Source organism: Scyliorhinus canicula, chromosome 20, assembly GCF_902713615.1.
Source record: "Scyliorhinus canicula chromosome 20, sScyCan1.1, whole genome shotgun sequence".
Lineage (NCBI taxonomy): Eukaryota > Metazoa > Chordata > Chondrichthyes > Carcharhiniformes > Scyliorhinidae > Scyliorhinus > Scyliorhinus canicula.
In genome coordinates, this window is record NC_052165.1 from 96,359,057 (window position 1) to 96,385,985 (window position 26,929).

General features: G+C 54.4%; 1 protein-coding gene across 5 annotated transcripts in view; it reads left to right on the forward strand.

The window, feature by feature from the left end:
- Positions 1-26,929, forward strand: part of LOC119955134 (CD209 antigen-like protein C) — a 266,963-nt gene that overhangs the window by 204,900 nt on the left and 35,134 nt on the right. The window contains exons 1-6 of one of the 5 annotated variants that reach the window (XM_038781040.1): positions 177-352; positions 11,544-11,621; positions 15,058-15,309; positions 16,954-17,028; positions 19,079-19,336; positions 26,004-26,155. In XM_038781040.1, coding sequence (XP_038636968.1) covers positions 15,297-15,309; positions 16,954-17,028; positions 19,079-19,336; positions 26,004-26,155 — 498 coding nt within the window. In that variant the 5' untranslated portion in view covers positions 177-352; positions 11,544-11,621; positions 15,058-15,296. Of the gene's footprint in view, positions 353-6,372; positions 6,425-11,543; positions 11,622-15,057; positions 15,310-16,953; positions 17,029-19,078; positions 19,337-26,003; positions 26,156-26,929 lie in introns of those variants that run through there. The other 4 variants (XM_038781041.1, XM_038781038.1, XM_038781039.1 and 1 more) reach the window with 4 other exon arrangements.

The following is a 26,929-nucleotide window of genomic DNA, read 5'->3' on the forward strand; positions in this document are numbered from 1 at the left end:
TTTGCATCCAGCAGGCCATCCTCCTCCGAGATATTGCTTCACTTTCTGGAGCGTTAAGTCCTTTTCGGTCTCAGCTTTTATGGTCTATAGTTTGCGACCAGATACTGGTCGTATCTCAGAGATGAAGCGAGCTTGCGATTCCATTGTTCGGACTAACTCGGGTTTTTGTGTTTCAGTATCAGCAGTTGCCCTGGATAGCGTATCCGCCGCCACTCGTTCCTTGCCAAGAGTATACACCAGGTCAAAGTCATATCTCCTGAGCTTGATCATCATCCATTACAACCGCGGGGACAATTCCTTCAGCTCCTTTCTGATGATGTTCGCCTGTGGTCCATCTCTACAGTAAAATGCGGTAGGCCATAAACGTAGTTGTGGAATTTGGTCATGCCAATGACGAGGCCAGCGCACTCATTCTCAATCTGCGCGTATCTCTGCTCCGCGGAAATCATAGACCGTGACGTGTACGCTAGCTATTGGTTGCCACCTCTCGTGGTTGTCCTTTTGAAGGAGAACAGCGCCAATGCCCAGCTTGCTGGCATCAGTGGAGATCTTTAATCTCTCTTTTGGGATGATAGAATGCCAACAGCGGAGTAGTGGTCAGGACTTCCTTCATGTCCAGCCACTCTGCTGCACGTACCGACGCCCATACAAATGCACTGTTTGTCTTAATAAGGTTCCTAAGAGCCTGCATTCAGCTCGAGAGATTAGGAATGTACTTTCCCATGAAGTTCACCATTCCAAGCATTCACATAATCCCCTTTTAGTCTTCCGGTTTTGGCATGTTCCCAATGGCCTTTACTTTGTCCGGGTCTGGTCCAACATCTTCTTGTGAGGTAATGTCACCCAAGAACTTCAATCTGTGCATACCGAACTGACATTGGTCCTATTGACTTTGAGACCGTAGCGTTGAACCCTCTCAAACGCCCGTCTGAGCCTGGTTAATGTGCTGTTCTGGGGTGCTGGACCAGATGATGATATTATCCACGTGGACTCTCACCCCAGGAATCCCCTCTGAAGATTCCATGGCTCGGTGGAATATCTCTGAGGCCGATATGATGCCAAACGGAAGGCCATTAAAACAGTATCACCCAAATGGGGTGTTCAATGTGCAGAGCGAGCTGCTTGGACCATTAACTTGAGCTGCCAAAACCTTTTGGGTACATCCAGCTTCGTGAGCAGCGTAGCATCCGCCATTTCCCCCATAATCATTTCCCACTTGGGGTCTGGTACTGCTCTCTCATTATGTTGCCATTCAGGCCCTTCAGATCAACGCACATCCAAAGGCCTCCATTGGTCTTTCGTACACAGACCATTGAACTGACCCAGTTCGGCTGTGTGATCTTGGAGATTACATTCTGTTTCTGCATGTGCTCAGCTTTAAGCTTCTCTTGTAACAGAGCGGGCCTTCTCCATGCTGGCTTAGTATCCTTCTTCAACTTAATCGAATAGGTGAACAGTACGTGAACATCCCCGAAAACACAATGTCATGTTGTTCGATGGGTTCAAATCCCACCACGGGATGGTGGAATTTAGGGCAGCAGGGTAGCACAAGTGGCTAGCACTGTGGCTTCACAATGCCAGAGTCCCAGGTTCGATTCCCGGCTTGGGTCACTGTCTGTGTGGAGTCTGCACATCCTCCCCGTGCCTGCGTGGATTTCCTCCGGGTGCTCCGGTTTCCTCCCACAGTCCAAAGACGTGCAGGTTAGGTGGATTGGACATGATAAATTGCCGTTAGTGACCAAAACGGTTAAGAGGGGTTATTGGGTTACGGGATAGGGTGGAAGTGAGGGCTTAAGTGGGTCGGTACAGACTCGATGGGCCAAATGGCCTCCTTCCGCACTGTATGTTCTAGTTAATCACAGGCTTTCTGATGACTTGCTGTAAAGATTAGTACGTGATAATATTTGTGTGGGTTCCTGTGTCAATCTTGAATGGGATCAATCCACCATTTATTTCAAGTGAGACAATCTTTATTATTTTTGAGAGTGTTTTTACTGGCCTGTCATCTTGATCCAGTAAATCAATCTTATTATCATGAAAGTATCCAAATGTGAATATGGTGAGCAATCCTCTCGCACTTTGGATTTTTTTCTCAATACTTTGCACACTTTGGATCTGTCTGCAATCACTATGAGACTATTTTAATCTGGTTTCTGGAATAGTTGCTGATAAACAACTCGGTGATGTGAAGTGGTTCAGTCTGCCATAATTGGAACAATATTTCCCTCTCGCTGGACAATTTTATTTACTGTGGGTTTGTCATCACGCTCGTGACGTCACAATCAAAATGGCCGGTAGCCGTTGTACGCAGTTTTCTTCGCTGCGACACAGCATGTATGCGGCGGCCACGTTTATCGATTTTGCTCTCTTGTCTTTAGCCACGAATTCGGCATATTCGCTTGATGCCCGCTCGCTGGCCTTACACATATTTATAGCGTCTTTAATCGACAACACCGCTCGTCTTAATTTTTTCTCGCGCACCCGTTCACCGTTTATTCCGAACACAGCTTTATCTTGCAGCACAGACTTGGAGTCTGAGAAAAAATTACCAACTGCGCTCGGAGTTTAAGATCTGTGATGTCTGAATCTACAAGCTCTCTTCTTAACTGTAACCAGTTTTTTTAACATATAGCGCTCGTAGACGATTTTTACAATCGGACATCTCTGTACCGCCATGCTATATTTATTTTTATCCTTATCTGTACTGAATTCAAACAAATTGAATAGCTCCAATACTTGTGGTCCAGCCAAAATAGGGGAGTTATTTTACGTTGGTCTGATGCATTTTCTAGCGCAGAGGCATAAATAAACTGTTGCTTAAAGAAAGCCCAGTTCTGACATAGTTTAGAACATAGAACAGTACAGCACAGAACAGGCCCTTCGGCCCTCAATGTTGTGCCGAGCCATGATCACCCGACTCAAACCCACGTATCCACCCTATACCCGTAACCCAACAACCCCCCCCCCCCTTAACCTTACTTTTATTAGGACACTACGGGCAATTTAGCATGGCCAATCCACCTAACCCGCACATCTTTGGACTGTGGGAGGAAACCGGAGCACCCGGAGGAAACCCACGCACACAGGGGGAGGACGTGCAGACTCCACACAGACAGTGACCCAGCCGGGAATCGAACCTGGGACCCTGGAGCTGTGAAGCATTTATGCTAACCACCATGCTACCCTGCTGCCCTTTACCATATGTCTTGAAGGGTTCTTGAGACCTTCCCTCGTCTGTCTTTATTGTAGATTTTTACTGAATTGTAGCTTCTGGATTGCTTTTTTCAACCTCCAATGCGATTCTAACCCAATCTAATTTCTGTTTCTTTCAAGGAATAGACTCCTGGTACCATGCGCGACCTTACTATTTGAAGTTTTCCACTCCTGGTTACCATGTGGTGTTCTTTGTGTTCCTTATTTAGGATTTAATGTCCACAAAGGCCACAGTATAGCTTTTTACTTCAACAAAGCTATGATTATATTTACACTAAACTGGGTTTAGACACTTGGTACTTTAGAATACAGAATTGATCAATAACATCTAACTACACTCATCTACTGCTAATCTCACCACTGGTATAAACTATAATCTAACCTTCTCACACTCACTGCTCTTCTGACCTTCACTGGCTGTCTCCTACATACACTCCTCCCCTAAGGTCTAGCATCACTGCTTTATATAGTTGTTCCTGCAGCTCCCTCTATTGGTTACTTTCGACACTACATTAACCCTTGCAATGCTGATAGTTATGATAATACCACACTGCCCACACCTATCCTCTACCCCGCAAAAAACCTACTCATCCTCACCACCATCATCTCAGCCCTTTGCACTACTTTACACTGGATGAGGCTTAAACTCGTACGTGGTGAGGATGTGTTCACCCTCCACAAAGTCTCCAACCACGTCTCCACCCCCACCAGGGCTCCCTTCCACTCCATCAATTCCTGATAGATATCCAGCACCTTCCCCTCTCCTATCTCGTCCCTTGTCCTGCAACCTGAGGGGCAACAGCTCAGGAAAGGACGGCACCTCTCTCCTCAAAGTCCCGAACCTGCAGGTATCTAAAGCCATTCCTCCTCGGCAACTCACACACTTCCTCCAGGTCCTCCAGCCCCGCAAATCTGCCACCGATAAACAAGACCCAAAGTGCTCAATCCCCGCCTGCCGTCGCCCTCCACACCTCTCATCCAGCCTCGCTGGCAAAAACCTATGGTCATAACAGATCGGTGCCCACACTGAGACACCCTCCAGCCCCAAATACTGCCTCAACTGCCCCCATTCCCTTAGGGCCGACGCCACCACTAGACTTGCGGAGTACCTGGCCAGCAAGAATCGTAAAGGCGCCAACAAAAAAGCCCTCAATCATGTTCCCCTGTACGATGTCGCCTCCATCCACCCCCCAGCCTGACCCCTCCCCATGGCCCATTTCCTTACCATTACAATGTTCACTGCCCAATAATAGTTCATCATGTTCGGCAACACCAGCCCCCTCCCCCTCACTCCAGGAATGCCCGCCACACCCGTGTGCTCTTCCCCGCCCCCACAAACGCAGACATTAGCCCATTGACCTTCCTAAAAATCGACTTGGGGATAAATATTGGGAGGTTCTGAGACATGAACAGAAACCTGGGCAGCACCATCATTTTCACTGTCTGCATCCGCCCTCCCAGTGACAGCGGCAACACCTCCCACCTCTTAAAATCCACCTTCATCTGCTCCACCAGCCGAGCCACATTCAGTTTATGCAACTGGGCCCAACTCTGCGCCACCTGGATACCCAAATACCTGAAACTCGCCCTCACCAGCCTAAAAGGCAACCCCCTAGTCTCCATTCCTGCCCTCTGGCATTAATTGGGACCACCACACTCTTCCACATTTTCAATTTGTATCCCAAAAACTGGCCAGATTCCTCCAGTATCTCCATGGTGCCTCCGATATTGCCCACTGGGTCTGAAATATATATATACATTTTTTTCTTTTTATAAATTTAGAGTACAAATTTTTTCCAATTAAGGGGCAATTTTGTGTGGTCTCTCTCTCTATTCCTCCTTTCTCCCTCTCTCTCTTCCTCCTTTCCCTCTCTCTATTCCTCCTTTCTCCCTCTCGCTATTCCTCCTTTCCCTCTTTATTCCTCCTTTCCCTCACTCTCTCTCTCTATTCCTCCTTTCCCTCTCTCTATTCCTCCTTTCCCTCTCTCTCTCTGTTCCTCTTTCCCCCCTCTCTCTGTTCCTCCTTTCCCCCTCTCTTCCTCCTTTCTCTCTCTCTATTCCTCCTTTCCCTCTCTCTCTGTTCCTCCTTTCCCTCTCTCTCTCTTCCTCCTTTCCCCTCTCTCTCTTCCTCCTTTCCCTCTATTCCTCCTTTCCGTCTCTCTCTATTCCTCTTTTCCCTCTCTCTATTGCTCCTTTCCCTCTCTCTATTCCTCGTTTCCCTCTCTCTCTTCCTCCTTTCCCCCTCTCTCTCTTCCTCCTTTCCCTCTCTCTCTATTCCTCCTTTCCCTCTCTCTGTTCCTCCTTTCCCTCTCTCTATTCCTCCTTTCCCTCACTCTCTCTCTCTATTCCTCCTTTCCCTCACTCTCTCTATTCCTCCTTTCCCTCACTCTCTCTCTATTCCTCCTTTCTCTCTATTCCTCCTTTCCCTCACTCTATTTCTCCTTTCTCTCTCTCCATTCCTCCTTCCCCCCTCTCTCTCTCCATTCCCTCTCTCTTTATTCCTCCTTTCCCGCTCTCTCTCTGTTCCTCCTTTCCCTGACTCTCTCTCTCTATTCCTCCTTTCTCTCTACTCCTTTCTCTCTATTCCTCCTTTCTCTCTATTCCTCCTTTCTCTCTCTCTCTATTCCTCCTTTCTCTCTATTCCTCCTTTCTCTCTTTCTCTCTCTCTCTGGTGGGGGCGGGGCTCAACGGTCACAGCGCGAGCGGCTGCAAGGGAAGGCTGTGATTGGAGGAGGGAGAGGGCGACGGTGATTGGTGGCTGGTGAGGCCGAGGGGAGGCTGTGACTGGAGGAAGGAGAGGGCGACGGCAGGCTGTGATTGGAGGAAGGAGAGGGCGAGGAGCGGCTGTGATTGGAGGAGAGGGAAGGCGAGGGATGTGATTGGCAGAGGGAGAGGGCGAGGGGAGGCTGTGATTGGAGGAGAGGGCGAGAGGAGGCTGTGATTGGTGGTGGGAGAGAGCGACGGGAGACTGTGATTGGAGAAGACGGCGAGGGGAGGCTGTGGTTGGAGAAGGGCGGAAGAGGCTTTGATTGGGGGATGTAGAGAGCAGGCGGACGCTGTGATTGGAGGAGGGAGAGGGCGCTGGGACGCTGTGATTGGAGGAGGGAGAGGACGAGGAGAGGCTGTGATTGGAGGACGGAAAGGGCGAGGAGACGCTGTGATTGGAGGAGGGAGAGGGCGGTGAGAGCGGGAATTGGTTTGTCTCAGAGAAGTCTGTCACCCCCTCCCCACATCCCCCAACCCCCCCCTCCCCATCCCCCAAACCCTCCCCATCCTCACCCCCAACCCCCCCCCATCCTCATCCCCCCAAACCCTCCCCATCCCCTCCCCCCCAAACCCTCCCCCTCCTCACCCCCAAACCCTCCCCTCATCCCCCAAACCCTCCCCCTCCCCTCATCCCCCAACCCCCCCTCCCCATCCCCCAAACCCTCCCCCTCCCCTCATCCCCCAAACCCTCCCCATCCTCACCCCCAACCCCCCCTCCCCATCCTCCCCCCCAACCCCCCCCCATCCTCACCCCAAACCCTCCCCATCCCCTCCCCCCCAAACCCTCCCCATCCCCTCATCCCCCCTCCCCATCCTCACCCCCAAACCCTCCCCATCCTCCCCCCATCCCCATCCTCACCCCCAACCCTCCCCATCCCCTCCCCCTCCAAACCCTCCCCATCCTCCCCCCAACCCCCCCTCCCCATCCTCCCCCCCAAACCTCCCCTCCCCTCCCCCCCAAACCCTCCCCATCCCCTCACCCCCCAAACCCTCCCCATCCCTCACAGCCCAAAACCCTCCCCATGCCCCTCCCCCCCAAACCCCCCCATCCCCTCCCCCCCAACCCTCCCCATCCCCTCCCCCCCCCCCCTCCCCATCCTCACCCCCAAACCCTCCCCATCCTCCCCCAACCCCATCCTCACCCCCAAACCCTCCCCATCCTCCCCCCAAACCCTCCCCATCCTCACCCCCAAACCCTCCCCATCCTCACCCCCAAACCCTCCCATTCCTCACCCCCAAACCCTCCCCATCCTCACCCCCAAACCCTCCCCATCCTCACCCCCCAAACCCTCCCCATCCTCACTCCCAAACCCTCCCCATCCCCTCCCCAAACCCTCCCCATCCTCACCCCCAACCCCCCCATCCCCTCCCCCAAACCCTCCCCATCCTCCCCCCAACCCCATCCTCACTCCCAAACCCTCCCCATCCCCTCCCCAAACCCCTCCCCATCCTCACCCCCAACCCCCCCCCCATCCCCTCCCCCAAACCCTCCCCATCCTCACCCCCAACCCCCCCATCCCCTCCCCCAAACCCTCCCCATCCTCCCCCCCAACCCCATCCTCACCACAAACCCTCCACATCCCTCACCCCCAACCCCCCCCTCCCCATCCTCACCCCCAAACCCTCCCCTCCCCATCCTCACCCCCAAACCCTCCCCATCCTCCCCCCAACCCCATCCTCACCCCCAAAACCCTCCCCCCCAAACCCTCCCCATCCTCACCCCCAAACCCTCCCCATCCCCTCCCCCCCCAAACCCTCCCCATCCCCTCCCCCAAACCCTCCCCATCCTCACCCCCAACCCCCCTCCCCATCCTCCCCCCAAACCCTCCCCATCCTCACTCCCAACCCTCCCCATCCTCACCCCCAAAACCCTCTCCATCCCCTCCCTCAAACCCTCCCCATCCTCACCCCCAAACCCCTCCCCATCCTCACCCCCAAACCCTCCCCATCCTCACCCCCAAACCCTCCCAATCCCCTCCCCAAACCCTCCCCATCCTCACCCCCAAACCCTCCCCATCCTCCACCCAAACCCTCCCACATCTTCACCCCCAAACCCTCCCCATCCTCACACCCGAAACCCTCCCCATCCTCACCCCCAAACCCTCCTCATCCTCACCCCCAAACCCTCCCCATGCTCCCCCCAAACCCTCCCCATCCTCACCCCCAAACCCTCCCCATCCTCACCCCAAAACATCCCCATCCTCCCCCCAACCCCATCCTCACCCTCAAACCCTCCCCATCCTCACCCCGCAAACCCTCCCCATCCCCTCACCCCCAAACCCTCCCCATCCCAAAACTCTCCCCATCCCCTCACCCCCAAACCCTCCCCCTCCTCACCCCCAAATCCTCCCCATCCTCACCCCCAAACCCTCCCCATCCTCACCCCCAAACCCTCCCCATCCCATCCCCCAACCCTTCCCTTCCTCCCCTCAAACCCTCCCCATCCTCCCCCCAAACCCTCCCCATCCTCCCCACAAACCCTCCCTATCCTCACCCCAAACCCTCCCCATCCTCCCCCCCCAAACCTTCCCCATCCTCCCCCCCAAACCCTCCCCATCCCCTGCCCCAAACCCTCCCCATCCTCACCCCCAACCCCTCCCCATCCTCACCCCAAACCCTCCTCACCCCCAAACCCTCCCCATCCTCACCCCCCAAACCCTCCCCATCCTACCCCCCAAACCCTCCCCATCCTCACCCCCAAACCCCCCTCCCCATCCTCACCCCCAAACCCCCCCCTCCCCATCCTCACCCCCAAACCCTCCCCGTCCCCTCCCCCCCAAACCTTCCCCGTCCCCTCCCCCCCCAAACCTTCCCCGTCACCTCCCCCCCCAAACCTTCCCCGTCCCCTCCCCCCCAAACCCTCCCATCCTCACCCCCAACCCCCCCCTCCCCATCCTCCCCCCAAACCCTCCCATCCTCACCCCCAACCCCCCTCCCCATCCTCCCCCCCAAACCCTCCCCATCCTCCCCCCCAAACCCTCCCCATCCTCCCCCAAACCCTCCCATCCTCCCCCAAACCCTCCCCATCCTCACCCCCAAACCCTCTCCATCCCCTCCCTCAAACCCTCCCCATCCTCACCCCCAAACCCTCCCCATCCTCACCCCCAAACCCTCCCCATCCTCACCCCCAAACCCTCCCCATCCCCTCCCCAAACCCTCCCCATCCTCACCCCCAAACCCTCCCCATCCTCCCCCCAAACCCTCCCCATCCTCCCCCAAAACCCTCCCCATCCTCCCCCCAAACCCTCCCCATCCTCCCCCCAAACCCTCCCCATCCTCACCCCCAAAACCCTCCCATCCTCACCCCCAAACCCTCCCCATCCTCACCCCCAAACCCTCCCCATCCTCACCCCCAACCCCTCCCCATCCTCACCCCCAACCCCCTCCCCATCCTCACCCCCAACCCCTCCCCATCCTCACCCCCAACCCCTCCCCATCCTCACCCCCAACCCCTCCCCATCCTCCCCCCAACCCCCTCCCCATCCTCACCCCCAACCCCTCCCCATCCTCCCCTCCAACCCCCTCCCCATCCTCAACCCCTCCCCATCCTCACCCCCAACCCTCCCCATCCCACCCCCAACCCCTCCCCATCCTCCCCCCCACCCTCCCCATCCTCACCCCCAACCCCTCCCCATCCTCACCCCCACCCCCTCCCCATCCTCACCCCCAAACCCTCCCCATCCTCACCCCCAAACCCCTCCCCATCCTCACCCCCAACCCTCCCATCCTCCCCCCAAACCCTCCCCATCCTCACCCCCAAACCCTCCCCATCCTCACCCCCAAACCCTCCCCATCCTCACCCCCAAACCCTCCCCATCCTCACCCCCAAACCCTCCCCATCCTCACCCCCAAACCTCCCCATCCTCACCCCCAAACCCTCCCCATCCTCACCCTGCAAACCCTCCCCATCCCCTCACCCCCAAACCCTCCCATCCTCACACCCAAACCCTCCCCATCCTCACCCCCAAACCCTCCCATCCTCACCCCAAAACCCTCCCCATGCTCCCCCCAAACCCTCCCCATCCTCACCCCCCAAACTCTCTTTTCCTTCTCATCCCACCAGACCTTCCCTTTCCCTCCTCACCCCTCCTTACCCCCAATTCCTCCTTCACCCCCTCTTACCCCACACCCTCCTCCACCCCCTCTTACCCTACACCCTCCTGCTCAAACCCCTGGCCACCAAATCCTCATCTTCTCCTCCCCACCTCTGCTTACCCCCAAACCCTCCCCTCTTCCCACCCGTCCTTACCTCCAAAGCCTTCCCTTCCCCCTCCTCTACCCCTCTTCATAGAATTTACAGTGCATAAGGAGGCCATTTGGCCCATCAAGTCTACATCGGCCCTTTGAAAGAGCACCCTACCCAAGCCCATACCTCCATCCTATCCCCATAACCCAGTAACCCCACCCAACCGTATTGGGCAATTCATCATGGCCAATCCACCCAACCTGCACATCTTTGGACCATGGGAGGAAACCGGAGTACCCGGAGGACACCCACGCAGGCACGGGGAGAACGTGCAGACTCTGCACAGACAGTGACCCAAGCGGGGATCGAACCTGGGACCCTGGAGCTGGGACCCCAAACCCTCTCCCCTCCCCTCCTCTACCTCTCTTACCCCAAAACCCTCTCCTCCTCACCCCCCAAACCCTCCCCTGCTCCCCACCCCTGCTTACCCCCAAGCCCCTTTTCTCCCCTAAAACCCACCCTTCACCCCCAAACCCCCCCTTCACCCCCAAACCGCCCCTTCTCTCCACTCCTGCTTACCTCCAAACCCTTCCCTTCCTCCCCTCTTACCTCCAACGCCTTCCTTTCCTTACCCCCTCTTACCTTAAATCCTCTTCCTCCTCTCCTCCAACCCCTAAGACACTCCCCACCTTGTTACCCTCCTTTAACCCTCTAAATACCTCCCTGATCTATAGAAACATTATTGTGCAGAAAGAGGCCATTTGGCCCATCATGTCTAGCTCCTCACTTTAATCCCATTTTCCAGCCCTGGTCCGTAGCCTTGCCGATTACAGCACATCCGCTGCAGTTTTACGACAAGACCTCCCATTAACAAAGCCATGCTGACTACCCTGATCAATCCCTGCCTTTCTCAGTGACAGTTTATCCTGTCTCTCAGCATTGTTACCAATAAGTTGCCCACCGCTGAAGTCAGACTGACTGGCTTATACCTTTCCAGCCTTTCCCTCGCATCCTTTTTAGATAAGATTTTATCCAACGCATTTTCACAAACGTTCAGCAACAGAACAACTCAATGAACAACCACACTCCACCCGTGCCCTCTGACACCAAGCCCATATCACATCCCGCCTTCCCCATTTTAACCCCTTACCCCTCCCAAACCCGCCCTCCTTTCTCACCCCTCAATCCTCCTTAAATAAATCAATAAACGGTTTCCTCCCACAGCCCAAAGACGCACTATTAGGTGGATTGGACATTCTGAATTCCCCCCCTGTGTACCTGAACAAGCGCCGGAATGTGGCGACTCGGTAAATTCATTGCATTGTTAATATAAGCCTACTTGTGACAATAATATTATTATGATTACGCCACCTCACAGCTTTCTCCCTGAATCAAGAGTACCACGTGATCCACATGTATGCGCTTGACGGCCATCTAGTGGTTGGATGTAGTTACAGTAAGTTGTTAACCCTTCATTATTTTACAATGCACATATTACAACAGGGTGGGGAGGGATGGAGGGAGTGCAAAATAAAGAAGTAGAATCGATTCGACCACAAGGGGGAGCATCCTGAGAGAGTGACATCATCAGAAATCGTCGAGGGACCTTTACTCTGTATCTAACCCCGTGCTGTACCTGTCCTGCGAGTGTTTGATGGGGACAGTTTAGAGGGAGCTTTACTCTGTATCTAACCCCGTGCTGTACCTGTCCTGGGAGTATTTGATGGGGACAGTGTAGAGGGAGCTTTACTCTGTATCTAACCCCGTGCTGTAATTGTCCTGGGAGTGTTTGATGGGGACAGTGTGGAGGGAGCTTTACTCTGTATCTAACCCCGTGCTGTACCTATCCTGGGAGTGTTTGATGGGGACAGTGCAGAGGGAGCTTTACTCTGTATCTAACCCCGTGCTGTACCTGTCCTGGGAGTGTTTGATGGGGACAGTGCAGAGGGAGCTTTACTCTGTATCTAACCCCGTGCTGTACCTGTCCTGGGAGTGTTTGATGGGGAAAGTGTAGTGCGAGCTTTACTCTGTATCTCACCCCGTGCTGTACCTGTCCTGGGAGTGTTTGATGGGGACAGTGTAGCGTGAGCTTTACTCTGTATCTAACCCCGTGCTGTACATGTCCTGGGAGTGTTTGATGGGGACAGTGTAGAGGGAGCTTTACTCTGTATCTAACCCCGTGCTGTACCTGTCCTGGGAGTGTTTGATGGGGACAGTGTAGAGGGAGCTTTAATCTGTATCTAACCCCGTGGTTTACCTGTCCTGGGAGTGTTTGATGGGGACAGTGTGGAGGGAGCTTTACTCTGTATCTAACCCTGTGCTGTACCTGTCCTGGGAGTGTTTGATGGGGACAGTGTGGAGGCAGCTTTACTCTGTATCTAACCCTGTGCTGTACCTATCCTGGGAGTGTTTGATGGGGACAGTGTAGAGGGAGCTTTACTCTGTGTCTAACCCCGTGCTGTACCTGTCCTGGGAGTGTTTGATGGGGACAGTGTGGAGGGAGCTTTACTCTGTATCTAACCCCGTGCTGTACCTGTCCTGGGAGTGTTTGATGGGGACAGTGTAGAGAGAGCTTTACTCTGTATCTAACCCCGTGCTGTACCTGTCCTGGGAGTGTTTGATGGGGACAGTGGAGATAGAGCTTTACTCTGTATCTAACCCTGTGCTGTACATGTCCTGGGAGTGTTTGATGGGGACAGTGTAGAAGGAGCTTTACTCTGTATCTAATCCCATGCTGTACCTGTCCTGGGAGTGTTTGATGGGGACAGTGCAGAGGGACCTTTACTCTGTATCTAACCCCGTGCTGTACCTGTCCTGGGAGTGTTTGATGGGGACAGTGTAGAGCAAGCTTTACTCTGTATCTAACCCTGTGCTGTACCTGTCCTGGGAGTGTTTGATGGGGACAGTGTAGAGCGAGCTTTACTCTGTATCTAACCCCGTGCTGTACCTGCCCTGGGAGTGTTTGATGGGGACAGTGTAGAGGGAGCTTTACTCTGTATCTAACCCCGTGGTTTACCTGTCCTGGGAGTGTTTGACGGGGACAGTGCATATTGAGCTTTACTCTGTATCTAACCCTGTTCTGTACCTGTCCTGGGAGTGTTTGATGGGGACAGTGTAGAGGGACCTTTACTCTGTATCTAACCCAGTGCTGTACCTGCCCTGGGAGTGTTTGATGGGGACAGTGTAGAGGGAGCTTTACTCTGTATCTAACCCTGTTCTGTACCTGTCCTGGGAGTGTTTGATGGGGACAGTGTAGAGGGACCTTAACTCTGTATCTAACCCAGTGCTGTACCTGCCCTGGGAGTGTTTGATGGGGACAGTGTAGAAGGAGCTTTACTCTGTATCTAATCCCATGCTGTACCTGTCCTGGGAGTGTTTGATGGGGACAGTGCAGAGGGAGCTTTACTCTGTATCTAACCCCGTGCTGTACCTGTCCTGGGAGTGTTTGATGGGGACAGTGTAGAGCGAGCTTTACTCTGTATCTAACCCCGTGCTGTACCTGCCCTGGGAGTGTTTGATGGGGACAGTGTAGAGGGAGCTTTACTCTGTATCTAACCCCGTGGTTTACCTGTCCTGGGAGTGTTTGACGGGGACAGTGCATATTGAGCTTTACTCTGTATCTAACCCTGTTCTGTACCTGTCCTGGGGATGTTTGATGGGGACAGTGTAGAGGGACCTTTACTCTGTATCTAACCCAGTGCTGTACCTGCCCTGGGAGCGTTTGATGGGGACAGTTTAGAGGGAGCTTTACTCTGTATCTAACCCTGTTCTGTACCTGTCCTGGGAGTGTTTGATGGGGACAGTGTAGAGGGACCTTTACTCTGTATCTAACCCAGTGCTGTACCTGCCCTGGGAGTGTTTGATGGGGACAGTGTAGAGGGACCTTTACTCTGTATCTAACCCAGTGCTGTACCTGCCCTGGGAGCGTTTGATGGGGACAGTTTAGAGGGAGCTTTACTCTGTATCTAACCCTGTTCTGTACCTGTCCTGGGAGTGTTTGATGGGGACAGTGTAGAGGGACCTTTACTCTGTATCTAACCCAGTGCTGTACCTGCCCTGGGAGTGTTTGATGGGGACAGTGTAGAGGGAGCTTTACTCTGTATCTAACCCCGTGCTGTACCTGTCCTGGGAGTGTTTGATGGGGACAGAGCAGAGGGAGCTTTACTCTGTATCTAACCCCGTGCTGTACCCGTCCTGGGAGTGTTTGATGGGGACAGTGTAGAGGGAGCTTTACTCTGTATCTAACCCCGTTCTGTCCCTGTCCTGGGAGTGTTTGATGGGGACAGTGTAGAGGGAGCTTTACTCTGTATCTAACCCCGTTCTGTCCCTGTCCTGAGAGTGTTTGATGGGGACAGTGTAGAGGGAGCTTTACTCTGTATCTAACCCTGTGCTGTACCTGTCCTGGGAGTGTTTGATGGGGACAGTGTGGAGGGAGCTTTACTCTGTATCTAACCCCGTGCTGTACCTGTCCTGGGAGTGTTTGATGGGGACAGTGCAGAGGGAGTATTACTCTGTATCTAACCCCGTGCTGTACCTGTCCTGGGAGTGTTTGATGGGGACAGTGTAGAGGGAGCTTTACTCTGTATCTAACCCCGTGCTGTACCTGTCCTGGGAGTGTTTGATGGGGACAGAGCAGAGGGAGCTTTACTCTGTATCTAACCCCATGCTGTACCCTTCCTGGGAGTGTTTGATGGGGACAGTGTAGAGGGAGCTTTACTCTGTATCTAACCCTGTGCTGTACCTGTCCTGGGAGTGTTTGATGGGGACAGTGTAGAGTGAGCTTTACTCTGTATCTAACCCTGTGCTGCACCTGTCCTGGGAGTGTTTGATGGGGACAGTGTGGAGGGAGCTTTACTCTGTATCTAACCCTGTGAATGTGTATTTTGCTGCAGATTTGCCACGTTTGATGAAATCAGTGATATAAGATGCCAGCCTCGTTCTGACGTCATTGCGTTTTGGCTTTACCTGCTTGACCAATCGCACTGTGTTCCCAAGTGTCCTGAGGCCAATAACAGAGACCTCGTGTTGGTGGCTGGGAGCTCTCTGAGTGTCAGTGCAGTTACAGACTCAGGCTGCGGCTGGAACGATCTGTACAGAGCGGGAACTCACGGTGCCTGAGAGAACTGGCATCATGACCACCTTAGGTAACAAATAGGGTCCCGGGATAGGAGAGAGGGAGGGATTCCACAATGAGTGGGCAAAGAATGAGGGATTCCACAATGAGTGGGCGGAGAATGAGGGATTCCACAATGAGTGGGCGGAGAATGAGGGATTCCACAATGAGTGGGCGGAGAATGAGGGATTCCACAATGAGTGGGCGGAGAATGAGGGATTCCACAATGAGTGGGCGGAGAATGAGGGATTCCACAATGAGTGGGCGGAGAATGAGGGATTCCACAATGAGTGGGCGGAGAATGAGGATTCCACAATGAGTGGGCGGAGAATGAGGGATTCCACAATGAGTGGGCGGAGAATGAGGGATTCCACAATGAGTGGGCGGAGAATGAGGGATTCCACAATGAGTGGGCGGAGAATGAGGGATTCCACAATGAGTGGGCGGAGAATGAGGAATTCCACAATGAGTGGGCGGAGAATGAGGGATTCCACAATGAGTGGGCGGAGAATGAGGGATTCCACAATGAGTGGGCGGAGAATGAGGGATTCCACAATGAGTGGGCGGAGAATGAGGGATTCCACAATGAGTGGGCGGAGAATGAGGGATTCCACAATGAGTGGGCGGAGAATGAGGGATTCCACAATGTGGGCGGAGAATGAGGGATTCCACAATGAGTGGGCGGAGAATGAGGGATTCCACAATGTGGGCGGAGAATGAGGGATTCCACAATGAGGCCCACAGAGTGGGGAGGGTGAGGAGTCCCACAGATTGGGGAGGGGGGGGGGGGGGGGTGAGGAGTCCCACAGATTGGGGAGGGGGGGGTGAGGGGTCCCACAGATTGGGGAGGGGGGGGTGAGGAGTCCCACAGATTGGGGAGGGGGGGGGGTGAGGTCCCACAGATTGGGGAGGGGGGGGTGAGGAGTCCCACAGATTGGGGAGGGGGGGTGAGGAGGCCCAGATATTGGGGAGGGGGGGGTGAGGGGTCCCACAGATTGGGGAGGGGGGGTGAGGGGTCCCACAGATTGGGGAGGGGGGGGGTGAGGAGTCCCACAGATTGGGGAGGGGGTCAGGAGTCCCACAGATTGGGGAGGGGGTTTTGGGGAGGGGGTGAGGGGTCCCACAGATTGGGGAGGGGGGGTGAGGAGTCCCACAGATTGGGGAGGGAGGTGAGGGGTCCCACAGATTGGGGACGGGGGGGTGAGGGGTCCCACAGATTGGGGACGGGGGGTGAGGGGTCCCACAGATTGGGGGGGGGGGGGTGAGGAGTCCCACAGATTGGGGAGGGGGGGTCAGGAGTCCCACAGATTGGGGAGGGGGGGGTGAGGAGTCCCACAGATTGGGGAGGGGGAAGTGAGGAGGCCCACAGATTGGGGAGGGGGTTTTGGGGAGGGGGTGAGGAGTCCCACAGATTGGGGAGGGGGTTTTGGGGAGGGGGTGAGGAGGCCCACAGATTGGGGAGGGGGTTTTGGGGAGGGGGTGAGGAGTCCCACAGATTGGGGAGGGGGAAGTGAGGAGGCCCAGATATTGGGGAGGGGGTGTAGGGTCCCAGAACTTTGCGGGGTGTGTTAGGGGAAGTGTGATGAGGTGATAATTTATAAATGTGTAAAATTGTAATGTGATCAGGAATTTCCAGCGATCTGGATTAACGATGATGCCCTGTTTTTTATTACAGAGGAGCTAAGACATAGACTCCATGGACGAATACCCACCATCGTAACTAGTGTGATTCTACTCATCTTGGTTGTTAGTAAGTATTTACACCCCAGTCCCCTCTGAGCAGCACTCCCTCAGTACTGACCCTCTGACAGTGCGGCACTCCCTCAGTACTGACCCTCTGAAATTGTGGCGCTCCCTCAGTACTGACCCTCTGACAGTGCGGCACTCCCTCAGTACTGACCCTCTGAAATTGTGGCGCTCCCTCAGTACTGACCCTCTGACAGTGCAGCGCCCCCTCAGTACTGACCCTCTGACACTGCAGCGCTCCCTCAGTACTGACCCTTCGACAAAGCGGAGCTCCCTCAGTATTGACCTTTTGACAGTGCAGCGCTCCCTCAGTACTGACCCTCCGACACTGCAGCGCTCCCTCAGTACTGACCCTTCGACAAAGCGGAGCTCCCTCAGTATTAACCTTTTGACAGTGCAGCGCTCCCTCAGTACTGACCCTCTGACAGTGCAGCGCCCCCTCAGTACTGACCCTCTGACAGTGCGTCGCTCCCTCAGTACTGACCCTGCCACAGTGCGGAGCTCCATCAGTATTGACCCTCTGACAGTGCGGCACTCCCTCAGTACTGACCCTCTGACAGTGCGGCACTCCCTCAGTACTGACCCTCTGACAGTGCGGCGCTCCCTCAGTACTGACCCTCTGACAGTGCGGCACTCCCTCAGTACTGACCCTCTGACAGTGCGGCACTCCCTCAGTACTGACCCTCTGACAGTGCAGCGCTCCCTCAGTACTGACCCTCTGACAGTGCAGCACTCCCTCAGTACTGACCCTCTGACAGTGCAGCACTCCCTCAGTACTGACCCTCTGACAGTGCGGCACTCCCTCAGTACTGACTCTGACTGTGCGGCACTCCCTCAGTACCGACCCTCTGACAGTGCGGCACTCCCTCAGTACTGACCCTCTGACAGTGCGGCACTCCCTCAGTACTGACCCTCTGACAGTGCGGCGCTCCCTCAGTACTGAACCTCTGACTGAGACCATTTGGCACCCTCGCTCCGCCTTGCAACGGAGCCCCACCTTGTGATTCAGGACCATTTTTTCACACCTCTTACCCACATGGACGCTGAGGGAGTTGCTGGAAAGGTGGTCGCTGCCAAAGACTCGACGCACCTCGTCAGTTACTGTCCGTGCACAACATCATAGCCAAGGGTTTCCCTCGGTTCTGACCACCCCCCCCCCCCCCCCCCCCCCCCCCCCGGACCTTTGCCCTCTGACAGGCAGTCAATTGGAAAATAGAATTCCACATGGGAAAATCAGGGATTGTTCGATATGGGAGGAATAATGAGAAGATGGGTTATTATTGAAGTGGAGAGAGGCTGCAGGAAGCTGTACCACAGAGGGAACTACAATGCTCATGAAACCCAGAAAGCTAGCATAAAGGGGCAGAAGGTCAGAGGGGAGGCAAATGGAATGCAGGCTTTTATTTCAAGGGGGCTGGATTGTCAAAGTAAAGAGGTGTTGCTGCAACTTTACAAGGTGTTATTCAGACCACATTTAGAACACCGTCTCACCAGGTCCAGTTCTGGTTCCCTTTATTTAAGGAAAGATATATGATCATTGGAGGCAGTCCAGAGGGGTTTACTGGGATGATCCCGGGAATGGAGGGACTGCCCTACGAGGAGAGATTAAACAGGCCGGGTTTGTACTGCCTGCAGTTCAGTAGAATCAGGAGATGATACGATTGAAACCTATAGGAATCTTCGGGGGGGGGGAGGGGGGGGGGGGGTTGAGACAGGGTTAATATTTCCACTCGTACGAGAGTGTCGGACCAGAATAGTCTCAGAATAAGGGGGAGCTCATTTAAGACGGATTTGAGACAGAATCTCTTCTCAAAGAATGGTGAACCTTCAGAATTCTTCACCTCAGGGAGCTGTGGGGGCCGAGCCCTTGAACATTTACAACACCGAGAACGATAGGTTTTGGGAAATTAAAGGGGTTGGGGAGATAAGGCAGGAGAGTGGACTTGGAGAGAGTTCGATCAGACATGGTCTTATTAAATGGCAGGGCAGCTCGATGGGCTGAATGGCCTCCTCCTGTTCCTATTCCTTATGGTCTTATGGTCTCTGAACCCTAGGCTTATTTTACCTCCTGTTCAAAACTCTGCAACTAGAACGCAAGCACCATCAGATCTGGGAAAACAGCCAATTGGATGAAGACCTTCCCAGGCTGAGGGCGGATATCAGCAAATTAGATCAGGGCTACAGCGACCTCAATACAAACGTCAGCCAATTAGATGAAACCTACAACGTCCTCCTCACGAGCAGGGAAATGTCCGCTCAAATTGATCAAGTGGTGCCCGGCCTCCGCAGACTGTTGAACTCGTTGATTCGGAGTAAGTGAGAGAGTTTTGATTGTTCAATGTCACATGTTATGGTGGATGGGCCTGGACTGTGCGACGGGATCTGGGCAACATCCAGGCTCGGGCTGACGAGTGCCAAGCAATATCTGGGCCACACAAGCGGCAGGCAATGACTTTCTGCCACAGAGAGAATCTAACTATCGCCCCTCCTCACATTCAGTGGCATTACTATCGCTGAATCCGCACCACGTTCAACATCCTGGGGGTTTACCATTGACCAGAAACTAAACTGGACCCAGCCACATAAAAACTGTAGCTGCAAGAGTAGGTCAGAGGCCGGGAATCCTGGGGAGAGTAAGTCACCTTCTAACTCTCCCCAAAGCCTGCCCACCATCTACAAGGACACAAGTCAGGAGTGTGATGGGGCCCTCTCCACTTGCCTGGATGAGTGGCGGCTCCAACAATACATGTGAGCTCAACACCATCCAGGCCAAAGCAGCCCCGCTCGATCAACACCCCATCTATAACGGTCAGTGTTTATTGCCCAATCCTAAATGCCTTTTTGAAGGTGATGGGTGAGCCGCCATCTTGACCAGCTGCAGTCCCATGTGGTGTAGGTACACCCACAGTGCTGTTAGGGAGGGAGTTTGACCCAGCGACAGTGAAGGAACGGCCGATATATTTCCCAGTCAGGATGGTGAGTGTGGGGTTTGGAGGGGAACTTGCAGGCGGTGGGTGTTCCCCATGTGTCTGTTGGCCTTGTCCCTCTAGATCAGGGGTGGGCAAACTACGGATGCGGCCCGCCAAAGGTCTTTATGCGGCCCACCAAGATCAAGTCATAAAAAAAAAAAAATTTTTTTAAACATTTGTTTAAAAAAATTTTTTTTCATATAAGGTTATATATTTTTTTAATATAAGGTTAAGGGGGGCTGTTGGGTTACTGGTATAGGGTGGATATGTGGGTTTGAGTAGGGTGATCATTGCTCGGCACAACATCGAGGGCCGAAGGGCCTGTTCTGTGCTGTACTGTTCTATGTTCTATATGAGGCGCCCAGAATCATAACCGGGTGAAGCGCCATTTTTGAAAAGTAGAGATAAAGAGGGCTAAAGGCAGGATGCCGCCGGGGGAAGCGCTGAGGTATATGCCGCACGCTAATTGGTTACAACCGGGACTATTAATACTATGCGGCCCTTTAAAATTGTGAATTTCTGAATGTGGCCCTTGCACGGAAAAGTTTGCCCACCCCTGCTCTAGATGGTGGCGGGTTTGGAAGGTGCTGTCGAATGAGCCTTGGCGAATCGCTGCAGAGCATCTTGTAGACGGTACACACGGCTGCTGCTGTGTGTCGGTGGAGGGGCTGACGGGAATGCAGTGCGGTTTGCAATGTTTACTCCCCCTGCAACAGGGATTGGCAGGTGAGGGGGAATAGCTGTGACAGGGTGAGGGGTGGAGTACAGAGAGCACAGAGAATGAACTCTACCCGATCCCCTCTGCCAACTTTGTGCCTCCATCCTCCATGATGGTGACAAGTGGCCGAAGGGCCTGTTCTGTGCTGTACTGTTCTATGTTCTATGTTTGCACACTGAGGAGCTGGCATATATACCATCCTCTACCCCGTGGCCTAACTGAAGTCCCTCCAGCACCCAGTGACTCACCCCCACCTCATTGCCAACCCCATCTCAACCCCGACCTCCAGGTGACAGGCTCTGTTGCGGCTGGCCCCGATAATGAGCGGAACCAAATCCCCCACTGCAGTGTGTTACAGTCATGGGGATCTGTCTGTGAAGTAGGAAACCTGAATGTCAGGGGTAGTTGCTGGGTGGGCCATGGCGGGGGGGGGGGGGGGGGGGGGCGCCAAACAGGGCGTGCCATGTCAGGGTTTGCTAACTTCCTTTGACTAACTGGGCCAAGTCGTTGAACCTCTTCTGGCACCTCATACGAGTCCGCAGAGACCCAGGAATCAGCCTGCCTGCCCACAATCTCCCATCACCATTCCCTCTTCCTCCTCTGACATTTTCCCCTTCTTCGCATCCATTATTCTCTCTCCCTCACACTGGCCATTCCCCGTTGGTATGGCTCTGATCTCAGCTTCCTCAGAGTGATGTGGATTTGAAAGGACACAGCGGACCATTGGTTCAACCATTACCCTTCAAATGTGTCTGGAACATACCCGTGGCAACCCTTGACCCCCCCCTCCCACCTGTCCGTAGACACCACCGCCCCCTGTTCAAACACCCACTCCTCCAAAGTCCCTTCAATGTCGTGTCGCCACCCAATTCCCCTCTTTCTCAGGGCTCCATATTCAAATCCCTCTTATCAGGCTTCTGCCCCCCTGCCACAGTCCCGTATCAGCTCCTGTCAGAGTCGCAAATGATGACGTGCGACAGTGACGAGGGGGCACGCTCTCTCCTCGTCCCTGCCGACCCACCTGTGATAGGGTCGGCTGCACCATCCCCCTCCAGCCTCTCTCCAGTGTCGTCAGCTGGCTGGGCAGCTCACCAGGTCCCATTCTCATCCACCGAATTGCAGCCAGAGAATCACCTGCATTGGTGTCCCAGCTCCTTGGCTGCTGGATCCCTCGTCCGTGGCCTCAGTCCCCTTGGGATTCGATGCCGATGTGCCCCCTACTGCTCTCCCACAATCCACCCTCTGTAAACCTCAGCTCACCAAAAACTCAGTGTCCCAGCTTGCAGCACATCCCCATTCACCCCCTCATCCTGCCTATGCCCATTGACCCTACGCTGGCTCCACATCTGGCAATGCCTCCGTTTCAAATTCTCATCTTCGTTTTCAAATCCATCGATAGCCTTGCACCCGACCCCCTCCACCGATCCCTGTGACACCCTTCAGACTCTACAACCCTCTCCATTTCCATAACCTCCTCCAGCCTCTGAAACCCTCCCTATCTCTGTAACCTCCTCCAGCCCCTACAACCCTCCCTATCTCTGTAACCTCCTCCAGCCCGTACAACCCTCCCTATCTCTGTAACCTCCTCCAGACCCTACAACCCTCCCTATCTCTGTAACCTCCTCCAGCCCGTACAACCCTCCCTATCTCTGTAACCTCCTCCAGCCCCTACAACCCTCCCTATCTCTGTAACCTGCTCCAGCCCCTACAACCCTCCCTATCTCTGTAACCCCCTTCCAGTCCCTACAACCATCCCTATCTCTGTAACCTCCTCCAGCCCCTACAACCCTCCCTATCTCTGTAACCTCCTCCAGCCCGTACAACCCTCCCTATCTCTGTAACCTGCTCCAGCCCCTACAACCCTCCCTATCTCTGTAACCCCCTTCCAGTCCCTACAACCCTCTCAATCTCTGTAACCTCCTCCAGCCCCCACAACCCTCCCTATCTCTGTAACCTCTTCCAGCCCCTACAACCCTCCCTATCTCTGTAACCCCCTCCAGCCCCTACAACCCTCCCTATCTCTGTAACCTCCTCCAGCCCCTACAACCCTCCCTATCTCTGTAACCTCCTCCAGCCCCTACAACCCTCCCTATCTCTGTAACCTCCTCCAGCCCCTACAACCTTCCCTATCTCTGTAACCTCCTCCAGCCCCTACAACCCTCCCTATCTCTGTAACCTCTTCCAGCCCCTACAACCCTCCCTATCTCTGTAACCTCTTCCAGCCCCTACAACCCTCTCAATCTCTGTAACCTCCTCCAGCCCCTACAACCCTCCCTATCTCTGTAACCTCCTCCAGCCCCTACAACCCTCCCTATCTCTGTAACATCCTCCAGCCTCTGAAACCCTCCCTATCTCTGTAACCTCCTCCAGCCCCTACAACCCTCCCTATCTCTGTAACCTCCTCCAGCCCCGACAACCCTCCCTATCTCTGTAACCTCCTCCAGCCCCTACAACCCTCCCTATCTCTGTAACCTCCTCCAGCCCCTACAACCCTCCCTATCTCTGTAACCTCCTCCAGCCCCTACAACCCTCCCTATCTCTGTAACCTCCTCCAGCCCCTACAACCCTCCCTATCTCTGTAACCTCCTCCAGCCCCTACAACCCTCCCTATCTCTGTAACCTCTTCCAGCCCCTACAACCCTCCCTATCTCTGTAACCTCTTCCAGCCCCTACAACCCTCTCAATCTCTGTAACCTCCTCCAGCCCCTACAACCCTCCCTATCTCTGTAACCTCCTCCAGCCCCTACAACCCTCCCTATCTCTGTAACCTCCTCCAGCCCCTACAACCCTCCCTATCTCTGTAACCTCCTCCAGCCCCTACAACCCTCCCTATCTCTGTAACCTCCTCCAACCCCTACAACCCTCCCTATCTCTGTAACCTCCTCCAGCCCCTACAACCCTCCCTATCTCTGTAACCTCTTCCAGCCCCTACAACCCTCCCTATCTCTGTAACCTCTTCCAGCCCCTACAACCCTCTCAATCTCTGTAACCTCCTCCAGCCCCTACAACCCTCCCTATCTCTGTAACCTCTTCCAGCCCCTACAACCCTCCCTATCTCTGTAACCTCCTCCAGCCCCTACAACCCTCCCTCTGTTACCTCCTCCAGCCCCTACAACCCTCCCTATCTCTGTAACCTCCTCCAGCTCCTACACCCCTCCCTATCTCTGTAACCTCCTCCAGCCCCTACAACCCTCTCAATCTCTGTAACCTCCTCCAGCCTCTTAAACCCTCCCTATCTCCATAACCTGCTTCAGCCTCTACAACTCTCTCCATCTCCATAACCTCTTTCAGCCTCTACAACCCTCCCTATCTCTGTAACCTCCTCCAGCCCCTACACCCCTCCCTCTCTCTGTAACCTCCTCCAGCCCCTACTACCCTCCCTATCTCTGTAACCTCCTCCAGCCCCTGCAACCCTCCCTATCTCTGTAACCTCCTCCAGCCCCTACACCCCTCCCTATCTCTGTAACCTCCTCCAGCCCCTACAACCCTCCCTATCTCTGTAACCTCCTCCAGCCCCTACACCCCTCCCTATCTCTGTAACCTCCTCCAGCCCCTACAACCCTCCCTATCTCTGTAACCTCCTCCAGCCCCTACACCCCTCCCTATCTCTGTAACCTCCTCCAGCCCCTACAACCCTCCCTATCTCTGTAACCTCCTCCAGCCCCTACACCCTCCCTATCTCTGTAACCTCCTCCAGCCCCTACAACCCTCCCTATCTCTGTAACCTCCTCCAGCCCCTACATCCCTCCCTATCTCTGTAACCTCCAGACCCTAAAACTCTCCCCATCTTTGTAACCCCCCTCAACCCTCCGGGATTCTGCGCTCCTCCAATTCCGGCCTCTTGAGCATCTGCTCCACATTTGGCAGCCATGCCATTAGCTGCCTGGGGGACGAGGGGGTTGGGTGCAGTCCTAAGCTCCAGATTTTCCTCCATAAATCTCTCAGCCCCGACTGCTGAGAAAAAGATGAAGTGGAAGCACCTACCTAGAGTTGATGTGGTCAGGGGTTTTAATTAGATTTAGATGTTTATAAACGTTGTGGTTTGGTTCACAGTTGGGGGGGGGGGGGGGGGGGGGGGGGGGCTTGAGATGCATTCAAGCGTGAAGGGAAATGAAACTAAACAATGAAGACACCTGCTGTCTGGAAGCTATTACCTTGTTAATTACAGCCTACTCAAAGCTATTTATTTCTGAAAGTGAAAAAATCCTTGCAAATCAAAGGATCTGAGGGGATTTAATGCATATTGATGTGGTTTGGCCTTTCTAACAAGCCGAGGACACGTGGCAGCAGCTGCTTTCAACAAATCTGTCTGAGGCGGCAGATGTTGGGCAAGGGTAATTTAAAATGCAATGATTTTTCACTGGACTGCTTCCAGACAGGGGTGACTGTTGGTGCTCTTGATGGGGATCCCATGGTGGGGTGTGTTATGGGAGCTGGGGGGGGGGGGGGTGTCGAAGGAGCGGGAGGTCGGTTCACCATCATGTGAGAGGGCTGTGGTGGGGGTGATCTGTTATTCCTATTCTTTCGGGGGGGGGGGGGGTTGGGCGGAGGATGAGTGGTTGGGGTTCCCTCCCTGTCTGTGGAGGGGGGGGGGGGTTGAGCCTCATCTTTATGCGGGGAAGGAGGGGCCTGCCATTGGTGGCTGGGATCAGGCCACCGCTCTAATTGGAGGCGCGACAGCGGAGCTCCACAGGAATCGGACAGGTTACCCGCCATTCATGAATTCACATGGCCAAGGACAGAGAATCATTTCTGCCCATTGCTCCCTGTCACGATTCATTGTTGGCGGGAAATTGTTGTCTCTGAAATGGAGAAACCAGGTCTCGCTCGTTCTCTGTCTCTACATCTCCCTTGGTCTCTCTCTCTCTCGGTCTCTGCCTCCTTATCTCTCTCTCTCTGCATCTCTTTGTCTCTCTACATCTCTCTGCCTCTTTCTCTCTCTGTCTCTCCATCTTTTTCTCTCTCCATTTTTTGTCTATCTCTTGCTCTCTGTCCATCCGTGCATCTCCCTCTCTATCTCTGTCCCTCTCCGTTTCTCTTTCTCTGTCTGTCTCTTGCCCATCCCTCTCTCTTTCTCTCTCCCTGCCTCTCTGTCTCCCTCGTTCCACCTCTTTTCAGACGCTCCTTTAAATCCAACCTCTGTAACTGAGAGTTCCCAGAACCTCCTCATGCACCATGGGTTCAATCTGCTGCTGGTTAATGTGTGAACTGTTATTGTCTGTTTATTTTTGGCGAGTTGTCCGCATTGTCCTCCATCACGGTGACTCCCATTTGCCCGTTTCTTGCTTGCAGATCAACATAGCATCATCTGCCCCGAGGGCTGGTTAATGTTCGCCAAACAGTGCTTCTTCTTCTCCACCAACTCCGTGGCCTGGCGCAGTGCCAACAGGTCCTGTACCAACGTGCATGCCACGCTAGCCATTGTTACCAGCCTTCAGTTACAGGTAGGGTGGACGTCCTGTGCCTCAGCCGCTCCTCCTACTCTCTTTGGCACTCCCCTGACCCTGACCTCTGACCCAACATGGCTACCTGCCTGGAAACCTTACCTCCTGTTCCCCAAATCCCACCGGCCCCCTCAACCTTCGTAACCAACTACCAGCTCAGGAGCATCGTTTTCGGTGGGATTATCTACGCCCTGGGTCAGGACATGGCAGAGAAGTGTTTGGGATGGACGAGTAGTAGTCAGAATGTTCTGGCAGAGGGAGCCACAGTCACTGAAGGAGTTTACAAAGATAGGGAGAGTCGGGGGGACAGGAGGAGGTTACAGAGATAGGGAGGGTTGTAGGGGCTGCAGGAGGTTACCAAGATAGGGAGGGTTGTAGGGGCTGGAGGAGGTTACAAAGATAGGGAGGGTAGTAGGGGCTGGAGGAGATTACAGAGATGGAGAGGGTTGTAGGGGCTGGAGGAGGTTACAGAGATAGGGAGGGTGTAGGGGTTGGAGCAGGTTACAGAGATAGGGAGGGTTGTAGGGGCTGGAGGTGGTTACCAAGATAGGGAGGGTTGTTGGGGCTGGAGGAGGTTACAGAGATAGGGAGGGTTGTAGGGGCTGGAGGAGGTTACAGAGATAGGGAGGGTTGTAGGGGCTGGAGGAGGTTACCAAGATAGGGAGGGTTGTAGGGGCTGGAGGAGGTTACAGAGATAGGGAGGGTTGTAGGGGCTGGAGGAGGTTTCAGAGTTAGGGAGGGTTGTAGGGGCTGGAGGAGGTTACCAAGATAGGG